The 12,541-nt window shown below is 31.3% G+C and overlaps 1 protein-coding gene across 16 annotated transcripts; it reads left to right on the top strand.

Moving 5' to 3' along the window:
* The first annotated feature begins 3,705 nt into the window (after positions 1-3,705).
* On the top strand, positions 3,706-8,166 carry LOC107482974 (E3 ubiquitin-protein ligase MBR2-like). Of its 16 annotated transcripts, XR_008008609.1 has the most exons (8): positions 3,706-3,977; positions 5,138-5,788; positions 5,873-6,242; positions 6,316-6,377; positions 6,878-6,928; positions 7,106-7,204; positions 7,282-7,649; positions 7,728-8,166. XR_008008609.1 is itself a non-coding variant. In XM_052261224.1 (5 exons), exons 1-4 carry the CDS (start codon positions 6,216-6,218, stop codon positions 7,450-7,452), a joined length of 348 nt encoding a protein of 115 aa, XP_052117184.1. In that variant the 5' UTR covers positions 6,201-6,215; the 3' UTR covers positions 7,453-7,649; positions 7,728-8,166. The 16 variants fall into 16 exon arrangements, 1 of the variants encoding a protein (XP_052117184.1); XR_008008603.1 differs by having other exon boundaries at positions 5,873-5,961; positions 6,168-6,242; positions 6,316-7,204; XR_008008601.1 differs by having other exon boundaries at positions 6,878-7,204.
* Positions 8,167-12,541: the final 4,375 nt, after the last annotated feature.

Here is a 12,541-nt window from a genome sequence, read left to right as displayed (position 1 = left end):
TTATTATTTTCTTAAGTTGTTACTTTTTAAATTAAAATATTAAAGTAAATAGAATTATCAATCTTATTAAAATGTAAGGTTATTTATACTATTTAAAAAATAATAATTTGATATTTTTCTATACTTAATTCAATTTCTAATGTTATTTTGACAAAATTGAATTAATTTTGGAAATTTTATTTAAAAATTTAAAATTTGTACTAGCTAATTAAAAAACTCTATTTAAAAATTTAAAATTTGAAATTATAATACTAATTCCTAATTAAGTGACTTCTTAACCATTTCGATTTTTAAATTTAAATTTTTTTACTTGCCACATTTATAAATTTTCTCTTTACTCAATTTATATTGTTATCTTTTAAATTGTTTCTAAAATTTTTTAAATTTAAACTTTTTTTTCTCTTTTTAAATATTTTTTCTCTTAATTTTCACACTTATTATCATATAAAAATATTTTAATATTTATAATAACTAAAACTTTTTTACATATTATAGTACATGCATGAAAGTAAATATTAAAATTATAACATATTAAGTAACTTCATTAAAATAATTATATTTTATTTAAAAATATGTTTCAAATGCATATAACAAAGTTATTAGAATAATTTATTTATATTATTTTATAACATATTTATTTATGATATGAAACATAAAAATATAACTTATTGTTACAATAATATTCAATAAAATAAACTAATAAAAAATAGATAATTTTTTATATTTTATTGAATCCAAAATAAAAAAATTATAAGAATTAAGATAATTTTTTATATAACAAACACTTATTAATATTTTTTAATTAAAAAATATTAATTATGATTATATATATTACTAAATATATAATATTATATTTTTTATTATTTTATGGAGTAATTCCTATGATCTTATCTGTTGGATAATATTCACAAAAAAACCTAAAGTTGCCAAAATTTTTCAAAATCAATAAATCCTAATAAACAAATTATCATCATTAAAAGTAAATTAAACTAATATACTAAATATTCATGATGTTAATATATTATACCTATTTTACTTTAACACAAAATTTGTTTAAAGTATGAAAATAACACTGACACGTGTCACCGCTTTTCTAATGTCATGTCTCTTCAGCACATGAAGAAAAATTTTTCCTTTAACACGGTAGAATTTTCTCTACTGTATTCTACTATTTTTACTTATTTTTTGATTTTTTCCGCCACACCAACAGCAACACGTATTTATTAGATAGCGTGACAAGCTCATTTCAGCACCTACTGAAAAATATTAGTTTCAGCAACATAACGTAGCTATATATTTTTTGTAACTAAAAAAAAAAAATCCTACATGCAACCACAAAATACTAGAGAAACATGTGCTTAGCTATATCACCTATGAATTTATTATTTTGGATATAATGTGAGTAATGTCAATGAAATATATATTAAAAAAAGAGCGAGGAAGAAAAGAAAGAATTCGGTGTTGTTCTTGTATTATATTGTTGATTAACTGAACTAAGGAACAACATTAATTTTAAAACTAAGAAATAAAATCACATGTGCTCCTATGCAATTAAATTTGAATCATTTTAGTTGCGCATAGTAAAAATAGAAAATGTGTGAACAAATATTTGGGCTTATTCTTAGACAAAGGGCCTGAATATTAAAATAATAATAATTATTAATCAACTTGAATTAGTCTAACTTATTAATATGCTTAAACAAGTGTTAAGAGATTAGATTCATGCTTTGTATATGTAGCAACTTATTAACCGACTACAAATTCATAATAAAACTGCGATTCGTAACGAATTAGTTATTATCTTGTCAAATTAAAGAATACCTAAGAAATAAAAAGATTATTATTTGAAGTAATTCTATATAAGTCAGATTTAAAAAAAAAAAAAAGTAGATATGGATTTTTTGTTTATTGAAACGGATCCTAAACCCAAAGAAAGAGACTAGATACAAAGGAACAGGGTGCATGCGAATTCTTGGGTCTGAAATCTGACTAGTTCTGAATGTCCATATTGTTTTATTTTTAAGAAAAAAAACTTTTTTTGGATGGTATGTATGTTAATATTTTGGACATTTCTGGGCCGAAGCCTAATTAGGATGATATCTATACTCTTTTCTTGAGGAAAATTATAAATAGAATGGATTAGGTTTGGGCCAGTTTCTCTATCCTCATTTAACAGACAATCTGGGCTTAAAGCTTGGTTTGTGGTTGACGAAAAAGCCTGGTTTGGGATTTTTTTATTAAATTTTTAAATAATAATTATTAAGAAAAAATACGTCTAATGTATTAATAAGTGTTCCTATCAAATAGTAAAACATGACTTACTCAATAATAATGTTAATGGTTTGCTATTTTATGACCATATTTCTTTTATTATTTTATCATAATGATCATAGAATATTATAGCATATATAAGTGATCATTTAGATTACTAATTCGTAGACAACGTAAATTATCTATAATTTATATTATGTTATATCAAACAAGATAATGTAGTAGATTTAATTTTTTTTGTTTTCTACGGTATCTCCCAACTCGACAGGTTAAGGACTAATTCGTTGCGGATCTGAACTCTATTTAAGGGTCTGCCGCTGGCCAATGTCCAATGGATTGCTGCATACACAAAACAGGATTCGACACTTGTTTAAGCGGACGAGTGAGATGACTACTGGACCAACCAAAGTTGATTAGTAGACCTAATTAACTTAAGTAAAATAGACTAATACGACAATATAAATAGATTGCACCTTAACTTGTAAACACTATATCTATTCAAAGGATTTTTTTTAATATTGGGCCAAAGGTGGTGTTACCCACCAAAATGATCCAATTGGAAAATTTAATGGCGCTATGAAAAAAAGTCAGATGCCGCAAAGAAGACGTCAACGCCGTTTTGTGGAAAACGTCACTGACGTGTTGATGAAAACGTCACTGACATTTTGTTGTGCATAATTAATACGTGGCAGATTCCTCTCTCTTCTCATACGTTGATGAAAACGCTAATTCTCTTCTTCCTTTATTCTTTCTTCTTCATTTTATAGTCTTCGTTATTCATTCTGTTTGAAGAAGTTGAAAGTTGCCATTTTTTTACCCCATATTCTCATAACAAAAAAATGGCAGCCCCACATTTCCGCAACAAGAAAAATGGCAGCCAGTGAAAGATTAAAAGAAGTTAGTATTTTAAACGTTTTATTAGTAGTTAGTTAGAGTTAATCCTATTGTTTTGAACTAAAAGTAGAAAAAAAAGAAAACAGTATATAATATTTTTAAAATAATTTTTTGTTACGTAGATAAATAAATTAATTATTAGTTGATTATGAGTAGTTAAAAAATATATTTTTTTGTTATAGTTATAGTAATAGTATTAATTGTTAGCGTTGATAAATTATGTTAGTGTATATTATTCGTTAAATTTATTAAAAAATTTTAATAATTTTAGTTTTATTTAAAATAATTGATTTCAAAACAGAATTATTCACTACTAGAAAATTAGTTATTACAGACGGATATTTCCGACAGATTTTATCCCACGAAAATACAGACAGAACTTATTTTTTGTCGGAAAATAAAAAATATAAATTAACATAAATTACAGACAAAAAATAGAATCCGTCGATAATTCTGTCTGTAAAATTAATTTTTTTCGTAGGAAATAGTTACAGACAGAAAATCCGTCTATAATTTAAAATATTCCGTTGGTAATTTTGAGTTAAACCTAACTCTCCCTTTATCCTCTCGAGCTCCACACTCCAAATGAGAACTTCGGAGTCATCTTCCTCTCCATTCACGCTCCAAACCTTTCTCCTCAGCGCCTTCATCCACCACATTCTTCCATCATCAACACCTTTGGGACTTCCATCACTCTCGTCGTCGTCAATCATCGTTGTTCCCGTCCTGTCCCTTCTCTTCCCCTCTTTTACGAGGACAAACCCTAATCCTCCTTCAACGAATTTTTCTTCTCTTCAAACCTAACACCGATGGTGAGTATTTGAATTTTCTACTATATTTTCTCCCAGTTTTTGATACATGAAATTTCATTATTACAATATAATTTTCATGTCGTGTTAGTTTAATTGATGTTTAATTTCATTTTCAATTTGGGATTAAGCTAGCGTTTGCCTTTGATTTTGTGATTTATTTGGTTGCTATGATGAATTTTTTATTTAATCAAAGCATTTGGAATGATGCACGTAAGATGTTTGATGAAAAGTCTCAGAAACGGGATATTGATTTGGAATGACACATTTGGCAATGATTGGTATATGAGTGTAAGAAAAATGTGTGGGAAAAAAGTGGGAAAGAGGAAGAGGAATACGCCCCACTAATGATCAAGTTTACATTGAAGAAAATAATGAGCAATAGATTAGTATATTATTAGAATTTAGGCTATTTATGTTTACGACTTCATGCCTTTTATGCTTGCTTAGTGTTTATTACTTATGCATAACTGTTGGACTATATATGAACATGTATACCTTTCTTTATTTATTTAGTTTTAATGTGGTGCACCTTTCTTTGTTTTTGTCAACAGAGATGTGCTCTTTTATTTTTCATTCTTGAATTCCTTCGGTCCACATCTTTTGTTCTTTTTTTTCTTGTTTCTTTTCTTATTATAATCAATCTAGATTTTTAATTATATATAATTAAATAATAATTTTCAATTATATATACATAATTCATGCATTCGGTTATATTTTTATTTCTTAATTTAGTTTGTGTTTGTGCAGTAAACTGATTACAAATAGAATCTCTAGTCATGCTAGATGAGTTTTGACACAATTAATAAGTTTTGAGTAATTTTGACACACTTAATAAGTTTTGAGTAATTTGAGGAACATAGAGAATATTAAGTAATTTATATTGGACATTATTTTTATCAATTAAGCAAGAAACTCCAGAATTTTAAATAGAAATACATGTGCTAGTTTTGTCACATTTACCGACATTTTCAGCAGGGCAAGTTTGAGATTCACCAATCTATATATATAAAGCTCATTTAAATAAAATTCAAGTGCACAAGTATTCAAATTGAAGTTGGAACATGGACGTGTAACACTAAACTTTGCATGCTGTTGTTTGTATTTGTGTTGCATTATTTGGTATCTCTGTACGATTCATCTTCTTTTGGTTTTTGTAACAGAGACTGGCAGTGAGGATGATGGCCTTTTGGATCTGAGTGAAGATGATTTTTTTTCGTTGGGAGTTCTAGTGATGAAGCAGATACAAATCATGAATGGACAGACAAAAGTACGAGGTGGGTAGACATGTTTTACAACTTAAGCAGTTATTATATTATGAAAATTCATATACTCGCAGCAAGGTAAACGATGTTAAGAAGAGCAACTGGAGTATACCTGTTTGTGATGCTAGTATGGTCAAATTGAAGCCAGTAAATGGGTGTCAATGAGTGGTCAAATTGTTGATGCTAGTATGGTCAAATTGAAGCCAGTAAATGGGTGTCAATGAGTGGTCAAATTGTTGATGCTAGTATGGTCAAATTGAAGCAATGTAAACGATGTTAAGAAGAGCAACTTAGTTACAAGAGTTTATTAGTAGTGGGTGTTAGCTGTTAGTACTGATGCTTTTCTATAAATATATATAGTGCTAGCCCCCTGTTTCAATATACATATTACTCCATCTGTTTCTGCTCTTTCACTTATTATTCTCTCCATTCTTTTTCTTGTTGTGAGATTCACTAATTAACAAACAAGAACATGGAGTGGTGGGTGTCAATGCCAAAAGTGGAGTTGCATGCTCATCTCAATGGATCCATTAGAGACTCCACAGTGCTGTATGTATATCCATATCTCTATCTTCTGATTTTCATCATCCTTTTATTTTTTTAATTATTATCTATATTCATTTATTTTTGCAGAGAACTCATAAAAGCCTTAGGTGAAAAGGGTGTGATAAATTTTTCTCAAGTGGAGCATATTATCATGAAGTGTATATGTATCATGAAGAGTATGTGTATATATAATTAATAACCTTTATTATTATTATTATTATTATTATTATTATTATTATTATTATTATTATTTTTCTTTTTGGCTCCTAAAAGACAAACACAACCTATAATGTCCCTCATGTGGTTCTCTTTATGTTCCTACTTGATTTTGATTCTTGATGTATTGTGTGTAAGCTTTTTAGCTCAATTTTGTTAACAACAGCATCCATAGTAAGGGTCTAGTGCATCTGGCAAAGCAGTGTCTGGTGGCATGTCCAATGATGAAAAAAAAAATCAGGTATGCAGTATGAGCAGTAATTGCTTTTCTCCTTATTTTTTTATTTAATAGTATCTTTTGCCCATTCTTTCAGAGACAGATTTCTGCTAGAGCTTTAATGCCCCTTCCTCGCCCCTCAAACAAGAAGCTGTCAAGGTGTAAATATATCAACCATTTTAAAATACCCCCATTTTAAAATGGTGAATCTTATGATAACTATGAATATGCTAGTTATGACAACACTTAAAAAGTATAGTTTAAATTAAGATCATAGTTTTATATTAACTGGTAACATTTTTAATTTAATCACACTTTCATATTAACTGGCACGGTTTAGTTCGAGTTGGTTAGAGCGTTGGATGAAAGAAAGAGAAAACATAGATTTAGCCATGAATTAAGAATTTAGACCTTAGGAATATGCATTGGTTTATACACAGTTTGAATTTTCAAGATTCATACCATTGTGTAAAAATATTTATGGTCTTGTTGACTTGATGTTATCATCTAATTTATGTATGCAGTTCTTTCTCATCTTTTCATTTTCTTTCAGTATTCTTGTCTTGTCAACAGGATTGCTTAACTGTTTTAGCCAACTAACAGTCGTCTTGATGCGACCATCAGTCTAACTGACCTAATTTAATTGTTCTCTGTGCCAGATTTGCCAAGTCTTGATTGCAATGCAGAGGGGTGATAACTTAAGGGCCGAGGTTCTAAATTTATTGCATAAGCATATATCTCTTGATCATATGTTGTGTTGTGAAATCCATCTTGGAAATTTTATCTGCTTTGGTTGATCACCCTTAATGATATCTTGTGGACCTCGTATTACTCTATTGAAAATGCTAACTTAAGAATGTTCTCCTTTGCCACTTGTGAAATGTCAGGATTATATGCTTTTTGACCCTTTCATATATCATGGGATGGCTGAACTGCATGACAAGCACAGAGAAATGCGCCTTGGTGTTGATAACACGTCTTATGAGGTAAAAAACAAATGATTGTTATTCCTCTACATTGGAAATGTTTCTGCGATTTCTTCTGACTTCAAGTCGAACTGCAGGAATTGTTGGCATTGGAGGAGCGAATTGGAGATGTCAGCACTGGATTGAGCGAGGATGTCATTATGAAGTCGATGAAACAGCAAATATACATGTCTGTTATGGCGGAGTCTTCTACAGATCTTGAGCCTTGTTGTATCTGTCAGGTAAGAGTTATGGTCTCAGCTAATTAAGGTGCAATTACAAGTTGGGAAGGAAACAACTCAATGAGTAAAAGGGAGTCTGTCTTACTCTTGAAACCCTTTTATTATTCTATCTTTTCCTCCAAGACCCAAATTCCCCAACACACCCTTAAAGTAAAGAGGGGATTCTCTCCCAATTGACAGCATCATTGCTCCATTTGAAGTTGAGACAGATTGAGATTTGTCAGGTAAGAATCTCTATCCTTTCTCATTTTTTCATTCTGTTGTGAACTGAAATGCAGCTAACTAACAGCTGCCATAAACAGGAGGAAAACAAAATCCTAGAGAAAATACACCGCCAAAAGATTTTGGAAGTTGAAAAGCTTAGCCCAACTATTTAAGAACTCGAGGAAACCATCTTAGCAAGCCGAGCCACTACTAATGCCATTCGTGATTACCAACGGCGGATTTTTGAGCTGCTAGTAGGCATATCTTGAACTCATTTTCTCATATAATATCTGACTGGTTAGTATGTGTGGTAACTTGGAGTTGCACCATCATGCTGGAGGAGAAGAAAACATTGGAGAGGGAACTAGCAAGGGAAAAAATGGACTTGGTATAGTTTTAGTATGGTTCGGATGAGGACTATGATGATGAGGATGAAGATGACACTGAAAATTATAGTTGATAGTTTTAGTTTGGTTGAACAATATACTGGAAATTATAGTTGATGATCAATACATTTTGTTTATATTTTGAATTATATTGACTTGCTTGTTTATAGTACTTTTCTTTTAGTTTGATAATACGATGAATTTGTTTATTTTTTGAAATATTATAAATATTCTAATACAAATTAAAAAATTTGTACTAAATTTATATTTATTTTGTATGAAAATAAGTTTATTTTTGTAATTAGAAAAATAAAAAATTCTATTTTACTTTACTGATGGATTTACAGACGGATTTTCTGTCTGTAATCAGAGTGTGAGATGATTTTTCAAAGTTCAAATTACAGACGAAAAATTTGTCAGAAAATCTGTCTGTAATTATAGACGGAAAATTCGTCTGAAAATCTGTCTGTAATTACAGACAAAAAATCCGTCTGAAAATCCGTCTGTAATTACAGACAGAAAATCCGTCTAAAAATTTCTCTGTAATTACAGACGGAAAATCCGTCTGAAAATCTGTCTGTAATTACAGACAGAAAATCCGTCCGTAACTGGTAAAAATCTGTCGGTAATTTTTCGACGGAAAAAAAATCCGTCGGTAAATAATTTCTGACGGGGCTTTTACAGAGGGACAAAATCTGTCGGTAATTTTGTCGGTAACAAAAAATCCGTCTATAATAAAGACTAAATCTGTCTGTAAATCTGTCTGTATTAATCCATTTTCTAGTTGTGATTTATTTAATTCGGATATAATTTTTTAGTGATTTAGGTTTTTAGGTTAAAATTTAACTAAAATATATAGCTTTGATTATTATTTAATGAGTATGGGTTATTTTTAAAGAATTTTTTATATAAAATATTAGATGTTTCCATTTTTATTAGTTTAAATTTTTAGTTTATATATGTAATGCGTGAAGTTTTTAATAATAAAAATGTTTTTTTTTTTTGTTTAAGGATAAGAAAAACAAAGAAAACACACTAAACACTAGGGACGTAGTCTCATTGCAACAACACTGTTAAATCTTTACAAGACTTATTCTATTTCAATTGCTGTATGCAATTAGATGCTGCATATTTAACCAAAGCATCAACAATTTGGTTGGCATCTCTTTAAATTAGATTGACTTCTGCTCTCCAATTCCAGCTTAAGACCTCTTTGATTTTAGTCACCAAATCATTATTAGAACTTTGCACTTGGTTGTTTCTATCATTAACAAGGATAAAAGCATCCAAACAATCCGTTTCGCAAGTGACCTCTCTAAACCCAACTTCCCATGCTAGAATTAGCCCTCATCAAATTGCAAAAAGCTCGCTTCGAAGAATAGTAGCATGTGGTAAAGAACCAGCACAACCACGCAACCAAGAGCCATTATAATCAAGCAGTACACACCCAAAACCAACAAATTCACCAAATATACTAGCATCACAGTTTACTTTAACCGAAAATTGGGTAGGAGGAGACCAAGAAAGCAGCAAATAAGAAGGAGTAGACACATGATGTATAAATAAGAACTTATGAAGTCCAAATTGAGAAGCATGAATGAGATCTATAACCTTACCCATTCTCCATGGATTAGCTGGATTAAAAACATCATTGTTACGATCCCTCCAAATTTACCAAATAGTCGCCGAGAAGAGGAAGTCATTGGAATTCATGCCACTGTGCAACCAACAATCTAACTGTTGACCGTGAACTTCCAAATTCAAACTATGTCAGATAGCTTTGGCCTTGGGGCACTCACAAAGACAGTGAGAAATCATTTCAGGTTCAGCATTACACCGAGGGCACAAATCAAAGCTGCCCAAACCTCTATGAAATCGAAAAGCAGTTGTTGGAATTGCATTATGAATACATAGCCAAATGAAAATTTTGTACTTTTCGGGAACTCGGGTCCGCCATAACCAAAGCCAATTGGTCTGCTCCTCCCAACCGAAAACACGCTTACAAAGCCACAAGTAGCCATTTCTAGAAGAATAAATATTGGAAGGAGTTGTTGACCACCTCCAACCAGCCCCTTCACCCGTTTGACAATCTGGATTATACAAAAGAATACTCTGTTTAACAAGGTCAGGTAAGGGAGTGTGGCACTTCTCAAGCTTCCACTGTCCATCCTCCCAAAAATCACTGATATTACTCTCAAAATAAAAAATATGAACATACGGCACTTATTTGGCCAAGGGACCTTCCATCCTCCATTTTCCAAACCAAAAGGATTGGTTAAGAGGACCAATATTCCATGTGAAACCATCTCTTAAAAGATTAAATGCCTTGCAAATACTCCTCCATATATGAGATGCATTTCTCGGAGGCATAAATAGACTAGTATCAAACTTTTTGAGGTATTTATGAAAAATCAGTTGGACACAAAGCTTCTCCGGACAGTTAAAGAGTTGCCAAATTAGCTTTCCTATCAAAGCAACATTAGCGCAAGCTGGATCTCTAATGTCAAGCCCACTAAATTTCTTTGAGGTGACAACTGTATTTCAATTAGTCAGACTTAAACCCCTTCCATCAACCTTTCCTTCCACAGAAAAAGCTGCATCATAGAAGTAATCTTATCAGATACAAAGGAAGGGAACAAAGATACCTGCATTCGATAAGTTGGAATGGAAGCTGCTACTAAATTAATGAGACAAAGCCTGTCGGCTCTATTGAGAAGTCTGCCCTTCCAGTTAGCAAGCCTACCTTTGATTTTATCCACAATACCATTAAAAGAGGCTCTAGTAACTCTAGCATGGTGAAGATTAACTCCAAGATATTTATCCAAGTCTTGGGTAAAGCGGATAGAAGAGACACCAGTGAAAAGCTCTTTCCTTCTATTATTGACATTCTTAGAGCACAGGGCCTTTGATTTGGCCAAATTAATCTTCATCCCCGATACTCTACAGAAGCTTTGGAGGGCATGCATAACACATTCTACCTGAGATTTTTGCGCTTTACAAAAAAGAAGAAGATCGTCTGCAAACATGAGATGAGAAATTCTAGGACCACCCCTAATCACTGCCACTGGATCCCAAAGGCCCGAATCAACCTGATTAGCAATGTACCCAACTAGGCGCTCCATACATAAAACAAAAATTACTCTCTTCAGGCCTTGCTGACCTAAACTCTGACAGAGTACACTCTTAAGTCCTTTATATGTTATTGAAAGAGGAACAACAATAACACGTGGATTCTCACACAAAAAACTCACACCTTCATGTGTATCATACAAAATCTGACCATTGAAATATATTTTTAAACTAACAGAACTCTCCATTTTATATACTTGTTATATTTACCCACAACTTATTTCACTCAACAAATGCAGAACAACTTCAACTGCTAAAGAATGAAGAACAACTTCAGCAGCTAAAGAACTAAGAACAACTTCAACTGCTAAAGAAGAAAGAGCTCTAAGCTCTCTAGAAATTTGAAGGCAAATAACTTTGTGTTGTTCACTTTCTACTCTACTCAACATCTTTCTCGCATAACACTAGCGTACCTTATGTAGCTAATTTTATATTTTTTTATTCACACTTGTACTAAATGTCACCACCGTTTTGACCATTCTCAACGGTAAAATTTGTTTAAGCACAAAACGGTACTGCTAGTTTCTATTTTTAAATTAAAAAAATTTTGTTCCCTGGACAAAATGGCAGCGCCATTTTCAACTTTGTTCACTATTTTAATTATTTATTTCTAACAAAACTGTAGTGCCGTTTTGGTTTTATGCATTAAAAAAATTTAACTCAAACACAAAACGTCTTCACCGTTTTGTGTGTTTGACAAAAAATTCTTTTTCTCCCGTAACAATGTTAAACTCATCTAAAGAAAAATATTAAAAAAAACACACCCCTTTTCACAATATTTAAAAAACTCAGCCCTAATCAAAGATATAACAGTAAAACAAAAACGAAACAAATATTTGAAAGAATAAAAAAGAGTTGTTTTTTTTTAAAATATTTCAAGGAAAAAAAAGAAGCAAATGAGATCTGTGAGTTAATACTCAAAATGGCCCCTGAAATTTGACCTTCGACGCAATTTAGCCCTTAAACTTTTAATTGACTCAAATTGTACCCTAAAATTTTGACACGTGCCTCAATTTTGCCCTTCCGATGTTTTCCGTCACCGGAAAGCTGACTTGGCAATTTTAAATGACACGTGGCACTGTAACAGTTAGATGACATGGCCAAAATTTTCAGGGCATCAATTTAACCCCTCACAATTTGAATATAAAATCTAGCACAACTCCAATTCCCCCAAAAAATTCTGCAGAAAGCTTTGGAGCAACCGTTTGCCACTTTGTGAAAATCTCAGAACCACCATCATCAAGATTCTTTGAAACCTCAAAGATGGTAAATTTTGATGGAACTTGGACAAGCTTAATCTTCCATGTTGTGATAACACCAAAGCTTGAACTTCCTCTACCCCTTATGGCCCAAAACATATCTTTTTTCATTGTTCTTATCAGCTGCTAGGCCATATT

The sequence above is a fragment of the Arachis duranensis genome, chromosome 4, assembly GCF_000817695.3.
Source record: "Arachis duranensis cultivar V14167 chromosome 4, aradu.V14167.gnm2.J7QH, whole genome shotgun sequence".
In the NCBI taxonomy this organism is placed as follows: Eukaryota; Viridiplantae; Streptophyta; class Magnoliopsida; order Fabales; family Fabaceae; genus Arachis; species Arachis duranensis.
This window is presented reverse-complemented; position numbering and strand designations above follow the sequence as displayed.